At 41.1% G+C, this 16,182-nt stretch overlaps 2 protein-coding genes across 2 annotated transcripts in view; both read left to right on the top strand.

Annotated features, from left to right (window-relative positions):
• LOC142698612 (uncharacterized) overlaps window positions 1–16,182 on the top strand; it is a 201,682-nt gene that overhangs the window by 7,020 nt on the left and 178,480 nt on the right. The window lies entirely within an intron of this gene.
• Window positions 7,783–14,665, top strand: LOC142670730 (uncharacterized). The gene is made up of 2 exons (XM_075847117.1): window positions 7,783–7,939; window positions 11,929–14,665. Exon 2 carries the CDS (start codon window positions 11,961–11,963, stop codon window positions 12,810–12,812), a length of 852 nt encoding a protein of 283 aa, XP_075703232.1. The 5' UTR covers window positions 7,783–7,939; window positions 11,929–11,960; the 3' UTR covers window positions 12,813–14,665.

Below are 16,182 nucleotides of genomic sequence, written 5' to 3'. Positions count from 1 at the left end.
TGTTATTGGGACAAAGCTGAAAGTGAAGATGAGGGAGCGAAGGGGATCGGTGTTACTAGGGGACTGAGAGATAATGTTGTCAATTTTAACTTTAAAATAAGTGGCCAGGTCTTCAGCACTGAGATCTGTGATCAGCATCTGCACTTTAGAAAGAATGAGGGAATGAAAAGTATCAGGCGTTTTGGATTATTAGATAGTGTGGAGATGAGGAGGTGACATAGACTTGTTTGACACGGTGGAGGGCAGAGTTGTAAGTTTTGAGAATCAATATGGAGGAAATCTGCTGACAAAAGCGATTTTTCTCCAGACGTTCGGCGCATCTCGAACACCGCAGAAGAAAGCGGAATTGTGGCGTGTGCCAGGGTTTATCGTCGGGTAGTTCGGCGTGTAGGTGGGGCTACTTCATCCAACGCATTTTTTAGAATGTTATTGTAATGTTTGGCAGCCAGATTGGGACAGGAGATGGAAGAGATGGGGACAATGTAGACTGCCTGAGTTGCTGAGTGTTCATGCCATGTAGATTTCTGTATGTCTGATGGGTAGGCATTACCTGAGAAGGCAAATAATTTTTGATAGTAAAGGAGAGAAGCTTGTGGTCAGAGAGCGGGAGAGGAGAGTTCATAAAGTCCGATACTAAGCAGAGTCGGAGGAAGATAAAATCAAGTGAATGCCCGTCTTCATGTGTAGAGGAATTCGTATGTTGTGAAAGGCCTAGGGAGGAGATTAAAGATAGAAACTGGGAGGCAGATGAGGAGATTGGGCTACCAAGGGGGATGTTATACTCACCCATGATGAGAGTGGGTGTTTCACAGGATAGGAATTGTAGAAGCCAGGCAGCAGAATGATACAGGTGAGCCCTGGGGACGGTAGACAATGCCACTCGGAGGAAAAATGGGCGAAGGAGTCTGAGGGTGTGGACTTCAAAGGATGGAAATGTGAGTGAGGGGACCGGGGGAATGACCTGAAAAGTGCAGTGTGGGGAAGAAGTATGTCTAATTCTCCACCCTGCCTGTTCTCTTGTCTGGGGGTATGGGAGAAGTGGAGACCATCGTAAGATAGGGCAGCAGGGGAAGCCGTGTCAGACAGGTGTAGCCATGTTTCTGTAAGAGCCAGTTGGTTGAGAGAGTTTGAGAGGAATAAGTCATGAATAAAGGTGAGTTTGTTACACACGGACCAGGAATTCCAGAGCGCACAGTTCAGAGACAGGAGAAGACGTACAACGACTGTTAGGATTAGCAAGATTTCTATGTGTGGCAGGTACGGGGTTAAACTTAGCAGTAGAAAAGGGAGGACCAGGGTTAGGGGAGATGTACCCTGCAGCTAACAGCAGGAGAATGGAGAGAATCTACAGATGGTTCAGTGATTTATGAGAGTGACTTTTGTGATGAACCGTGAGATGAGATGGTGTGAGGTGATTCAGGAAAGTGAATAGTGCATGGGAGCTGTACATGGGGAGGGAAGGAGAGAGGGACTGATGTGCATAGACTTTACCAAAGGCATGAATGGGATTGTAAGCAAACAACAGCTACAATGATGAGTGAGGTAGTGAACAGGATGTGTTTTTTGAGGAAAACAGATAAAATAATAATTCTAATGTATACAAGTTTGTTTGTTTAGTCCGCATGGCTTACCTGTCTCCTACCCTGTCTACTGCCATGTATAACTCTCAGGACACTGACAATGTGACACTTACACAAAGATGGTGTCTGCCCTCATGCCACACACATATATATATACTCTGCACACAAGTCACAGGGGGACACGTTGTCTTCAGGATATTTCCATTTTACAACCTTAGGCCTCAATATCAAGCAATCAGTTCTCCGCTATAATCTGCTTTACACTAAATGGCTTTTTGGAACATGTCTTCTTTAAGGAGGATCTGTCACTAGTTTATTAATTCCCTAACTAGTCTAATAGGCGCTTTTCTACTGATAACTACATTGTGATTTGTTTAAAAAAACATTTATTATTTGCAGTTATGAGCATTTTTCTAAATATACAATTTTGGCTCTAATAGCCAAATAGGAGGTGACTCTTTGTTTTCAGTCTGGGCGGTGTAATGTTTTCTGTATGACGCTGTCCAATCATCATACAGCTTCTCCCCCTTCCCTGCCCAGCAACACAGCGTGATCATATAGTATACAGCTTCTATACCCGACTGTGTGTTCAAGTGGCGATATCTCCGGTTCTGTCACAGATAGAACTGTCATATGAAAGATTAGAATCTCCTCTTTCATATGGCGCCAGAACCGCTGTTCTAGGTGGTCCACAGTCAGAGATATGGCTGTTTGATGTCATCCCCCTTCCCTCTAGACTGTGTCTCTCACACCGTGTGAAGCAGCTTCATGCTGATAGAACAACGTCAGAGGCTGTGAGGAGGCTCCACCTCAGGAGAATCGCTGCTGTTACCTCCCACTTGTCTAATAAAAGCTCATTTACATATCTAGAAAAAAAGCTCTTAACTTTTAAAATAATAAACCTTTTGGGACATAATTTTCACAAGCATTATCAGTGATAGCACATAGGAGTTAGGGCATTACTAAACTAGTGACAGAGCCGATTTAACCCCTTCAGGACCCAGCCGGTTTTTTCAAATCTGACATGTGTTCCTTTATGTGGTAATAACGTTGGAATGCTTTTACCTATCCAAGCAATTCTGAGATTGTTTTCTCGTGACACATTGGACTTTATGTTAGTGAAAACATTTTGTCGATAATTTTGGTATTTATTTCTGAAAAACACCACAATTTAGAAAAGATTAGCAAAACTTGGCATTTTTCTAAATTTAAATGCATCTGCTTGTAAAACAGATAGTAATACCACACAAAATAGTTACTAGTTAACATTTCCCATATGTCTACTTTATGTTTGCATCGTTTTTTGAACGTCCTTTTATTTTTCTAGGACGTTACACGGCTTAGAACTTTAGCAGCAATTTCTCATATTTTCAAGAAAATTTCAAAAGGCTATTTTTTCAGGGACCAGTTCAGTTCTGAGGTGGCTTTGAGGGCCTTATATATTAGAAAATCCCCAGAAGTCACCCCATTTTAAAAACTGCACCCCTCAAGGTATTCGAATCAGCATTCACAAAGTGTTTTAACCCTTTAGGCGTTTCACAGGAATTAAAGCAAAGTAGAGGTGAAATTGACAAAAAAATTTTTATTTTTTTTGCCGAAATTCATTTCTAATACATTTTTTTTTCTGTAACACAGAAGGTTTTACCAGAGAAATGCAACTCCATCTTTATTGCCCAGATTCTGCAGTTTTTATAAATATCCCACATGTGGCCCTAGTGTGGTAATGGACTGAAACACAGGTCTCAGAAGCAAAGGAGCACCTAGTGGATTTTGGGCCTCCTTTTTTTTTTTTTTTTAGAATATATTTTAGGCACCTTGTCAGGTTTGAAGAGGTCTTGTGGTGCCAAAACAGTGGAAACACCCCAAAAGTTACCCCATTTTGGAAACTACACCCCTCAAGGAATTTATCTAGGTGTATAGTTAGCATTTTGACCACACGGGTTTTTCGCTAAATTTATTAGAATTAGTCTGTAAAAATTAAAATTACTTTTTTTCTGAAAAATTTTAAAATTTTACAAGGAATAAAGGAAAAAAAGACCCACAACATTTGTAAAGCATTTTCTCCTGATTATGGAAATATCCCATATTCGGTAATAAACTGCTGATTGGACCCATGGCAGCGCTCAGAAGGGAAGGAGCGCCATTTGGATTTTGGAGCACGGATTTTGCTGGTTTTTTTTTCCGGTGCCATGTCGCGTTTGCAATGCCCTGGAGAGACCAAAACAGGGGAAACCCCCAAAAACTACTTTTTGGAAACTACACCTCTCAAGGAATTTATCTAGGGGTATAGTGAGCATTTACACTCCACGGGTCTTTAGCAGAATTTATTAGAATTAGGTGGAGAAAATTAATATCACAATTTTTTTCCACTAAAATGTTGCATTTTCTCAAGGGATAAAGGAGAAATAAACAACCAATTTTTGTAAAGCTATTTCTCCCGAGTACGGAAATACCCCACATGTGGTCATACATTTTTTTTCATTCGAAATGAATTAACCCTTTCAGGACTGATCCATTTTTTGCTTTCTTATTTTAGTTTTTCACTCCCCGCCTTCCAAGAGCCATAACTTTTTTCTTTTTCCGTCAGTAGAGTGATGTGAGGGCTTATTTCTTGCGGGAGGAATTGTAGTTTCTATTGATACCATTTAAAGTGCCATAAAAAGTACTGGGAAACTGAAAAAAAATAGGAAAATATGGTAATATAGGAAAAAATATCTGATTCCATTTTTTGGGGTTTTCGTTTTTACAGCTTTCGCCGTGCGGTAAAAACAAAAATTACAGCGATTTTGGCGGTTTAAATTATTTAAGTTTTTTTACGGTGTTCACCGTGCACGTTAAATAATGGCATATTGTAATAGTTCGGCCTTTTACGGACGTAGCGATATCAATTCTGTTTATTTTTTTACATTACTTTAGAAGAAAAATGGGAAATGGTTTTTGTTTTTTTTTTACTTTTTTTTTCTTTCTCACTACTAATAACTTGAATTCTTCTACACATTTTATTAGTCCCCTTAGGGGACTTGTACCAGCGATCATTGGATCGCGGGTACAATATGCTGCGATACTAGTGTATTGCAGTATATTGTTATTTTTACAGACTCCTGTAACAGCACGATCGCTGTTCCTGTCCGTTAGTCCCGGGTGTCAGCTGTAATAAACAGCTGACACCCGCAGCGTATGGAGCGGGCTCAGCATGTGAGCCCGCTCCATACATCACCCCGCCCCATGACGTGCTATTAAGTCATAGTGCGCAAAGGGGTTAATGCACAGCGGATGGTGTGAATATTGCAATTTTCCACTGATATGCCATTTTAGTGCATAATATGTTGTGCCCAGTTTGTGCCACTGAAGACAAATACCTCATAAAACGTTAAGCACGTTCTCCTGGGTATGGCGATGCCATATATGTGGGCACAAACTGCTGTTTGGGAACGCTGCAGGGCTCAGAAGGCAGGGACATCATTTTGCTTTTGGAGCGCAGATTTTGCTTGGTAGTTTTTCTGTTTTGGGTTTTGCTGGTATTTCAGTTTATAATGTGGGGGCATATGTAATCTGTGCGGAGAACATCAGGGCATAATAAGAGGGTATAATAATGCGGTAAATAAATAATCCGCAGATATGTGGCCAGTGTTGCACTGATAAATGGCGCCCGATCTTATCCGCTTTTAGAAAACACTGCACATTTTGCATCGCCATATTCTGAGAGCCAGAACTTCTTTATTTTTTCACCACCGGAGCTGCGTGAGGGCTTATTTGTTTTTTTGATCACTTTTTATAAAATTTTTTTGCAAGCCGGGTGACCAAAAACAAGCAATTCTGACAAAATTTTTTAGTTTTATTTTTTGTGGCGTTTACCGTGCGCTATAAATGACAATTTTACTTTATTATGCGGGTCGGTACGATTACGACGATACCATATGTGTATAGTTTTTTTATGTTTTGCAGCGTTTGCACAATAAAATCACTTCTTTATAAAATAATTTTATTTTTTGTGTCACCAGATTCTGAGAGGCGTAACTTTTTTATTTTTCAGTCAAAAAAGCAGTGTAAGGGCTTGTTTTTTGCGGGACGGGTTGTAGTTTTTATCAGCATTATTTTCGGGTACATGCGACTTTTTGATCACTTTTTATTCTCTATTTTGGGAGGCGTGGTGACCAAAAAATAGCGATTCTGGTGTATTTTCTATTGATTTTTTTTTTTTTTGGGGTGTTCATCGTGCGGGAAAAATAACATTATAGTTTTATAGTTGGGGTCGTTACGAACGCGGGGATACCAAATATGTGTACTTTTTTTAACGTGTTCATTTTTAATGAAAGACTTATTATAGGAAAAAAATGCAATGTTTGTTTATATAACTTTTATTTTTACACTTTTTTTAAAAACCTTTTTATTACTTTTTTTTACTTTTTTCACTTGTCCCACTAGGGAACACTTAGACTTGCAGCTTTCATCGCTGCTAGAGTACATTACACTACCTATGTAGTGTAATGCACTCCAACTGTCATTGTGAGGTGACCGTCACACTGACAGGAAGTCTCGGAGGAGCGGCAGAAGGCTGCTCCTCCGAGGCTTCCATACATGGCAACCCGGAGGTCATTGTCTGACCTCCGTTTGCCACGACAAGCATCGGTAGCCCCCACGATCACTTCGTGGGGGCTGCCGATGTGCTTCAAACCACTTAAATGCGGCGACGGCAATCCGTCGCCGCATTTATGGGGTTAATTGCCTAAATCAGCGGCGATGGTCCGCTGACCGGCAAGGCTGGAGTGTCAGCTGTCTGGGACAGCTGACCTCCCGGTTCCCGGACACTGTCCGTTAGGACAGTGTGCGCCGGGAACTACTCCGCAATAGTACATCCTGATGTGGGAACTAACCCCTCTGCAGGACGTACTATTGCGGAGCAGGGCGGGAAGAGGTTAAATAACTTTTCAAACAACTTATGGTCATTTTAATAGTATACCTGATATATATCAACTTTGTAATTCACTTACTGTTAAAATTAAGTTTTATTCATGTAAATTGTATGAAGTTAGTGCCACTAGTTGAGAGGGAGACAGATGCTGCTGCCCATAAAAGTCTATGGAGGGTGGGGGGAAGCAGAGAGAGAAACGGGACACAAATGTTGCAGTCCATAGAAGTCTATGGAGAGGGTAGGGGGAGCAGAAGGATAGAGCATGAGCATAAAGACATACTCTGTTGCCAATAGAAGTCTTTAAAGATGCGAAGGGGAGCAGAAGCAGAGAGCGGAGACATAGGCTGCTGGTAAGAGTTATATGTCACCCCAGTACTTAATTTTTCTCTACACTGCTCCTTACTGCTGTTTGATGTATTCCATGATTCTGCAACTTCTAAGGGTGTGGTACAGAGAGATAGTAGACCAGTATGGCTCTCTGCTCTGTCTGTGCAGTGTATAGAAGACATGATAGCAGTTAGGCTCCACCCACTACCTCAGGGAAAATGGAGAATTAAAGATCGAGCCTGCAGAGGGAAGACTGCTAAAAAATGTGTTATTCCTCCTGTACACACACATGATTTATTCTGAAAAGTTGTCTAAAAATTTGGTAGCTTTAAAGGTCTTTAAGAAGGTGTCAATATGTGTTTTTTATATTGGGTTAAAAGAAAAACAGATCAATGATTATTAGGAAGCCGCTATTTTAACCAGTTGCTGACTTCCCATAGACTATAAACGTCCTGGTGGTCCACACCTATCTCTGCAAGGACGTTTTAAAACGTCCAGCGTTTTCCTCTCTACGCCTCTTCCACTCCATCAGAGTTAAATAGATCACTTATTTTATTATGCAAAATTGAAGCCCTATATGTTCTGAGAAAAACAAGACCAAATAAATATAGGTCGGCAATGGAATAGCACAACAATTTGCTATTAAATTATCACATAACTTAAACTTGAATGTGGCCACTTCACTAGGTCCACCTTATTAGTACTGGATAGGACCCTCTTTTTTTTTAAAGGTAATTTTATTAAGACCTCATAACAAACAGCGGTAGATGTACAAAGGAAGTAGAGCCTGAATAATACATAGAGAAGACAATACAATAGTTCCAATGTATAAGGTCAATTATTAATTTAAACATATAAATATAGTTTTGACACATCAATATGCAAAGATATTACAAAACTTAACAAACAGCCTTTCCTAATCAGCAAAAGAATATACAAGAGAGTTTGGTGAGTACCCCTGAAGGGAGAAGTGCAGTGGAGGACTGGGGGACACAGAGACGGCAGCAGAGTCCACATCCACATATCCTGGACAATATCCGGTTAAGAGTTCGTATGAGGGTTGGCCACCCAAGAGTTCCATATCTTCAGAAATTTGTCAGGACATCCACGAGCTTCATATGTGAGTTTAAAACTTGGGAGGGTAGAGTTAACCAATGCAATCCATGCGGATAATGTAGGAACTTCAGGATGTTTCCAGTGCAGGAGTATGTTTTGGTTTTTTTTTAAGCATAGAATAATAGTAGTGTCATGAGAGATATAACAGCCACACTAGGAATAGTTTCTTCCACCAGAAATAGGAGATAAATTCTAGGGTCAAGAATACGAGGGAGACCTAGTTTAAAGAGGCTCTGTCACCAGATTTTCAAACCCCTATCTCGTATTGCAGCAGATCGGCACTGCAATGTAGATAACAGTAACGTTTTTTGTTTTTTTTTCAAAAAGGAGCATTTTTGGCCAAGTTATGAGCATTTTTATATTTATGCAAATGAGCCTTTCTTAATTACAACTGGGCGTGTTTAAAGTTAAGTACAACTGGGCGTGTATTGTGTGTGTACATCTGGGCATTTTTACTTTTTTTACTAGCTGGGCATTGTGAATAGAAGTGTATGATGCTGACGAATCGGCATCATCCACTTCTTTTCGTTAACACCCAGCCTCTGGCAGTGCACAGACACACAGTGTGTTCTTGAGAGATCACGCTGTGACGTTACTTCCTGCCCCAGGTCCTGCATCGTGTCGGACGAGCGAGGACACATCGGCACCAGGCGACAGAGGCTACAGTTGATTCTGCAGCAGCATCACCATGTGCAGGTAAGCATAGCAAAGTCCCTAGAGACGAGCATATTAACCTTTTGGACGCCTGGAGCTTATGTATCTTCTTTGTCCGACGACAAGGTTGAAGGACCTGTGAGTGACGTCACGCTGTGTGTCTGCAGTGAAAGAAGCTGGGTGGGAACGATGAGAAGTGTATGATGCTGATTTGTCTGCGACATACACTTCTATTCACAACGCCCAGTTGGTAAAAACACAATACACGGCCAGTTGGTAAAACGAGAAAACACGCCCAGTTGGCAATTGAAAAGCTCATTTGCATAAATATAAAATTGCTCATAACTTGGGCAAAAAATGATTGTTCTAAAAAAAAACAAAAAAAAAAACTTTGCTGTTATCTACATTGCAGCGCCGATCACATTCACTAGGAGATAGGGATTTGATGATCTGGTGACAGAGCTTCTTTAAACTTTGACATTTCAGGGAACCCCAGAGTAACCATGAGGGGAGCGTGATCCGAGATTCCTTGAGGGAGGTATTGCACATCCACTACATATGCCAAAGAGGCAGCATTACCAAATGCCAAGTCAATTCGGGAGAAGGATCTATAGGCTGGTGAGTGGCATGCATAAACTAGAGAGTTAGGATAATGAGCTCGCCACATTTCCCTTAGCTGATACATGGCAGCCCAATCCATTGGGGGAACCAGAACCCGGGACTCCCCCCAGTTTATCTGGGCCAGTACAAAGCAAGAGGTTAAAATCCCGCAGGAGCAGAAGGGGAGCAGGTCCAAGTTCAGTTACCAGCATCATTATATCAGTGAGTAGTTGGATAGAGGCTGGAGGAGGATTAAAGATATTCACTATAATAAATGATGTCAAATGGATTTGGCAGAATAACACCATGAACTTCCCTGTGGATCTGTCCTTACATTCGTGACATCACATTGTAGAGATTTGTGAACCAGCAAAGAGACCCCACAGGAGTAACTGGAGTAGGAGGCGTGATAACCATGCCTGATCTAAGGCCGTGTAAGAGCTCGCAGCTTGGAACCAAGTAAATGGGTCTCTTGTAAAAGAACGACCTGCGGATTGTACGTAGAGAGGAAATTAAAAACTGGAGCATGTTTGAATTTGTCATTCAATCCTCTCACGTTCCAGGAGATAATTTTAAGATGGCGTTGCTTTTCCATGATTAAAACTAAGGGCAATATAAATCTGGAAAGCCGCAGCACACTGGGATTGAATATTGAAATTGTGTCCCCCTATGGAAATCTCCAACAGCAGCACTCACATAGATCAAATCACCAGTCCACATATACAGAGAAATTACAGGTATACAAGCAGACAAGTATGAAAGGCAAAAACATTTAAATCCAATGCCAACCCACCCTACCCATCCCCCCCGAACTTGAGACAGGTTTCATTCCCTATTGCAGCAAGTAGCAAAGAACAGAAACTAAACTACAAGGTATGTTAAAATGGTTAGCAATGGGGTCTTTTAAACATAGGGGCAATCCCCTTCCCCCTAGAAAAGAGCAATAATTTTCACATAAAGTTAATAGACGAGAGAACTACAGCTTGGAAGACCGAAGTATTACGGCAATATATCCAAGTCCTGGTTGGAAACCTGATATCCATCATCACTGAAGAAATCACGGAGGAAACTCCAAATCTTCACCCGAAGAGTAAAGTGAAGAACATGTTCCATGGTGTAAAACATTCTACCTTTTACTATGGTTCCTTACAGCATAGGAAAATAATGCGCGATAAGAGCCCAATAGTTAGAGTACTTGACGTAGATCAATAATTTGGCGCATCTCCCAGCACCCATCAGACCTGAAATCTTTGGTGAGGAGAATCGAGAGCTCAGTCAAGGAGCAAACTTAAGAACATGTTCCATGTTGCAGAACCGTTTCCCCCTGTGGTATGTCTCCGTCGCATGAGGAGATACAAAATTACAGGAGTGCCAGAGTCCATTAAAGTCCATTACTTTCTAACGAGGTAAATATGTCTTCCTTCTTGTCGAGGAATATGGTGGAGCCATGGTGCACCAACCTAAAGTTTTGCAGGGTATAGCAAACAATATTTCTTGGCCTCCGTAAACTTCTGCCTCTGTTTTTGTACCTCCAACAAATAGTCGGGAAAGACTCGCACATCCTGGTTGGTATATTTCAAAGGCCCTTGTTTCCTTGCAAGTTACAGCAATTTATCTCTGTCTTTGAAATTCAGAAACATGGCAATAAAAGTATGCGGTGGAGGAGCACTAGTCGGGATCTGATGCACATGTTCCACACAGAACATAGGAGAAAAAGCTGTATCCCCCAAATGTTGATTTGAGCCAATGTTCCAAAAACGCAGCAGGGTCAGGTTTTTCCCCACTTCAGGCAGGCCAATGAAGCGGATGTTACATCTAAGCAAGCGGTTCTCCATATCATAAATTTTAACCCGCCATGCAGACTGTTGTGTTTCTAGAGTGTCGAACCATGATCTCAGCGGAGTCACTACATCCTCCAAGTCAGAAATACGCCTCTCAGACTTCGTAGCTCTTTCACGCAGTGCATGCACATCAGCTCTGAGAAGACCAAAGTCCGTTTGAAGGGCATACATTTTCTCACTCAAAACCGTACAAGATTCCGTAATAGCCTTCAGCACGTCTAACATTGACGGCTCAGGAGGGGAGTCCTCAGAAGACCGCGGTTCGCGGGGCTCAGATGCAGGACCAGTGGACTTGTCCAACTTATCCGTAATTTTGTATTGCTTGGAGGGGGCCATTATGGGAGTACCCCTATCAGCAGGATGGTGTAAGAACGGTGAATCGCCTCAGATCAGTGCACAGCCAAATATACGTTAGAGAATTATATGCATGGGGAAGGGGGAAGATCCTCCATGTGTCCCATTATATCAAGGTTACATCTGTGCGGTGTAGGGAGGGACAGCAGGGAGGTCATCGCATAACCAGTGTCGGTGGCAGCAAGCTGCTAAAGTCACTCGCCACTCCTGTGCACAAAATGGCGACTGCGTCCCCAGAAGCTTCTACTCCGCAAAGGGTCCACTCTTTCCTGTCCATACGTAGTACTAGGGTGTCAGGGCAGCACTGAGGCCTTACTGAAGGGCTCTGGCCGTGTAACCGCGGTCCTCCGCCATTCTGGTCTGAGGCAGGTTTTTGAGCTTAAAGCCTGGAGTGGATTCAAAAGTCATGGCTTTAACGTCTTCCTGCTTGATCCACTTCTGGCTTTGGCTCAAAACACTGCATGTGTGTTTCCAGATTAATATGAATGTTCTACATCTTTCAAGTTTTGTGTTTTGAAACCAAATAAATTTTTAATCCTAACAGAAAATCCCACTAAGAAGTCTGAGGGAAACTTCATGGTATCGATAAATTATAAAGTAGAAGATGAAGATATCATGCAACAGTCTTCAGGAGAAAACCTCATTACCCTTAATGTACGTCGAGGACATCACAGTAGAGATCTATCATATAATGCCACTATTCTAGAGGAACCTTCTCCTGACCAATCACAGATACTTACCGCAAGTACAGCTCAGAAAGGGGGCAAAAGGTTTCAATGTGGTAAACGGGTCACAAAAATCTCAGGTCATTGTACAAACAGAAGAATTTGCACAGGAATGAAGCCTTATTCATGTTCAGAATGTGGGAATTGTTTTACACGTAAATCAAGTCTTGTTCAACATGAGAGGGTTCACACAGGAGAGAAACCATATTCATGTTCAGAATGTAGGAAATGTTTTACCTATAAATCAGATCGTGTTGTACATGAGAGAATTCACACAGGAGAGAAACCATATTCCTGTTCAGAATGTGGGAAATGTTTTATTACTCAAGGCACACTTCGGGCTCATCAGAGAAGTCACACAGGGGAGCAGCCGTATTCATGTTCAGAATGTGGGAAATGTTTTACAGCTAAATCAAGTCTTGTTAAACATGAGAGAATTCACACAGGAGAGAAACCATATTCATGTTCAGAATGTAGGAAATGTTTTACCTATAAATCACATCTTGTTATACATGAGAGAATTCACACAGGGGAGAAGCCGTATTCATGTTCAGAATGTGGGAAATGTTTTACAGATATATCAAGTCTAGCTAAGCATAGGAGAATTCACACAGGAGAGAAGCCGTATTCATGTTCAGAATGTGGGAAATATTTTACTACTAAAGGCACACTTAGGGCTCATCAGAGAAGTCACACAGGGTAGAAGCCATTTTGATGTTATGTACGTTACATAGTTGAAAAAATGACGTGTCTATTAGTTCTAACCTATAATCCTACAATGTTGATCCAGAGGAAGGTTGATGATGCCAGTAGCCTCATTTGGGGGAAAAAATCCTCCGGACTCCAAATATGGCAATCTGAATAAATCTCTGGATCAACGTCCCATTTCCAGAATCTAGTACTCATAACTTGTAATATTATATTTTTCAAGAAAGGCATCCAGGCCCACCTAGAACTTGTTCAAAGAGTCAACCACCTCAACATCCTGTGGCAGAGAATTCCATAGTCTCACTGCTCTGACCGTAAAGAATCCCCGTCTGTGATGATGGTGAAACCTTCTTTCCTGTAGATGTAGAGAATGCCTCCTTGTTCTTGTTACAGGCCCAGATGTAAAAATATCATTAGGAAGATCTCTGTTTATCTACAAACATGTAGTTATGTCATGCGCTTACTTTTACACCTCCCTCCCTTGGAATGGAACCCAGCCTTTCGTTCAATATTGGCTCGCCCCCCTGTGGGCTGAGGCCACACCTCCAGATATTATAAATTCATACGTAGTCCTTTGGATTATCAGGAATCTCAGGTCGCTCTGACCAGATGGTTGAGGGACATAACACAACTCAAAACACATACCCTACTCATTGCTCTTGAAAATAGCATCAGATACCTTTCCGCAAGTAGATACACTGGGATAACTCTGCAGATCTATCATAGGGCATATATATCACCAGTTCAGGGCTTCAAAATAACTGCATTTCCCACTGATAAGTGTTTTAGGTGGCAAGAAGATTCAGCAGATATGTATCCTTGTCTTTGGAGTTGTCCAAGGATTCAGTCTTTCTGAACAAAAGTACACCCTTTTATTACCACTCATTTGGTCAACTATGTCCCATTCAACCCTATTTGGGCAAAATTCGGCCGCATTAATGTGGAAAATATCTAGTGCACTTTGAGGAGCAGGAAGTTTAATTTTTATGGCTTCAGTGGCAGGCCTGAAAACTATCTTGCACACATGGACACACCTGACATTCCACGACATTTAAATTGTATTTGGAAAACGTTTATTTTCTGATGAAAATGGATTAGATGGAGGCCTTGACAAAAATAGAGAGTCCGGTGCAACGTTCTTTCGAAAACCTGGGAGAGCTTTACTGACATATTGCCGGTTGACACACATTTGATTAGACAATGTTTCGAACAAACGATATATCTTGTCGGGAGAGCCACCAATTATCATTTTACTGCTACTGGACACACCACAATTGATTTGGGGAGGGTCAAAATAGACAATAGAAATTTAAACAAATCTTTGATAAGATAACATGTCCATGAGATGGGGATGGTGTCGAGACATGCCGAAATGGTGTTGGGGGGGGGGGGGGGTCTTGCGGGTCATGATCGACTTAGGAACATATGGGTCTCTTATGAGACCGCTAAGATGTTCATCGACAAATCAAGAGAGAGATTGGTCACTGTTGTTGTTCTGTTCAACTGCCCTAATTATCTTTTATCTCCCCACAAAGTAAATCTGTGGAAGTATAACCCGACAATAACATCCCTCCCCACATTCCCTTCCCCCTTATGCAGGTTTATTTAGGTCTGTTTAACTTTTTCCTTCTTGTGAATAGGTAACCCGGAAAATGACATAACTTTATACCTTATAAATTATGTAATTTATATTTATAAAAAGGTCGAATTTTAGATGTAATTTCTTATGCAACACTTTAACTGTGTAATTCCTCTGTCTGAATTTGTTATAACCTATATGTACCTGCCTTTCCTACCTTCCCCTGTTATGTTTATGAAAAATTCAATAAAAACGTTGCAATATAGAAAGATCTCTGTACTGTCCAATTATATATCTGTACATTGTAATTAGATCGCCCCTAAGACGTCTTATTTACTAAACTAGCCCCAAGTTTGATAACCTTTCTTCGTACTACAATCCGCCCTTTCCCCTAATTACCTTGGTCGCCCTTCTTTGCACCCATTCTAGTTCCGCCATGTCCTTCTACACAGGTGACTAAAATTGTACACAATATTCCACGAGTGGTATAACTAGTGATTTGTTTAGAGGTAAAACAATGTTCTTATCATGAGCATCTAGGCCTCTTTTGATGCATCCCATTATTTTATTTGCCTTGGCAGCAGCTGTCTGCCACTGGTTGCTAGAGGTAAATATACTGTCCACCAATATTCCCAAGTCTTTTCCAGTAGCAGTTTTGCCCAGTGTTTTACCATTTAATGCTAACTGTAAAATTTGTTTCCTCGGCCCAAGTTCATAACCTTACATTTATCATTAAACTTCATTTGCCATTTCTCTGTCCAGACCTCCAGCTTCCCCAAATCCCTCTGTAGTATTACATTATCCTCCTTTTCAGAGCTTAGTATCATCTGCCAATTCTGGAATTATACTCTGTAAACCCTCTACAAGGTCATTAATAATCATATTAAAAAGAAGAGGGTCCAATACTGACCTCTGTGGAAATCCACTAGTAACTGTGACCCACTCTGAGGATGTACCATTAATAGCCACCTGCTGTTTTCTATCACTGAGACAGTTTTTAACCCAATTACACATAACCATTTACCCCCAGTCCCATCATTTTTATTTTATATACCAACCTTTTATGCTGCACAGTGTCAAACGGCTTTGAAAAGTCTAAATACACCACATCCACAGCCTTATCCCGCTCCAATCTAGAACTTCACTCATGGATGCTAATCAGATTGGATTGGCCGGACCAATCCCTCATAAACCCAAACTGATGCTGCGTTAACAATATATTTACATTGAGATACTCGAGAATAGCATCTCTTAGAAAACTCTCAAATATTTTACCCACAATGGAGGTTAAACTTACAGGTCTATTGTTTCCGGGCTCACTTTTTGACACCTTTTTGAATATTGGCAAAACGTTTGCTAAACGGCAGTCCTGTGGAACAGACCCAATCATGATAAAATCCATATACATCAGAAATATGGGTCTGTCTATCATGGTACTTAATTCCTGCAGAACTCGGGGTGTATGCCATCCTGACCCGCTGATTTGTCTATTTTAGTGTTTTTATGGCGGTGCTGCACTTCTTGCTGGGTTAAGCAGGTGACATTTACAGGGGAATTTACTTTATCCCTAATCCTGTCATCTGACATTGTATTTTAATGTGTAAATACAGTAGAGAAGGAGACATTTAATAGATTGGACTTTTCCTCATCCTCCTCCACCATTATACCCAGATTATTTTTGAGAGGGGCAACACTTTCAGTTTCTTATTATTTATGTATTTGAAAAATATTTTTGGGTTATTTCCACTTTCTTTGACAACGAGTCTATATTTCAATCTTTTCTGCC

This window comes from Rhinoderma darwinii, chromosome 1, assembly GCF_050947455.1.
Source record: "Rhinoderma darwinii isolate aRhiDar2 chromosome 1, aRhiDar2.hap1, whole genome shotgun sequence".
NCBI classification, from domain to species: domain Eukaryota; kingdom Metazoa; phylum Chordata; class Amphibia; order Anura; family Rhinodermatidae; genus Rhinoderma; species Rhinoderma darwinii.
This window is presented reverse-complemented; position numbering and strand designations above follow the sequence as displayed.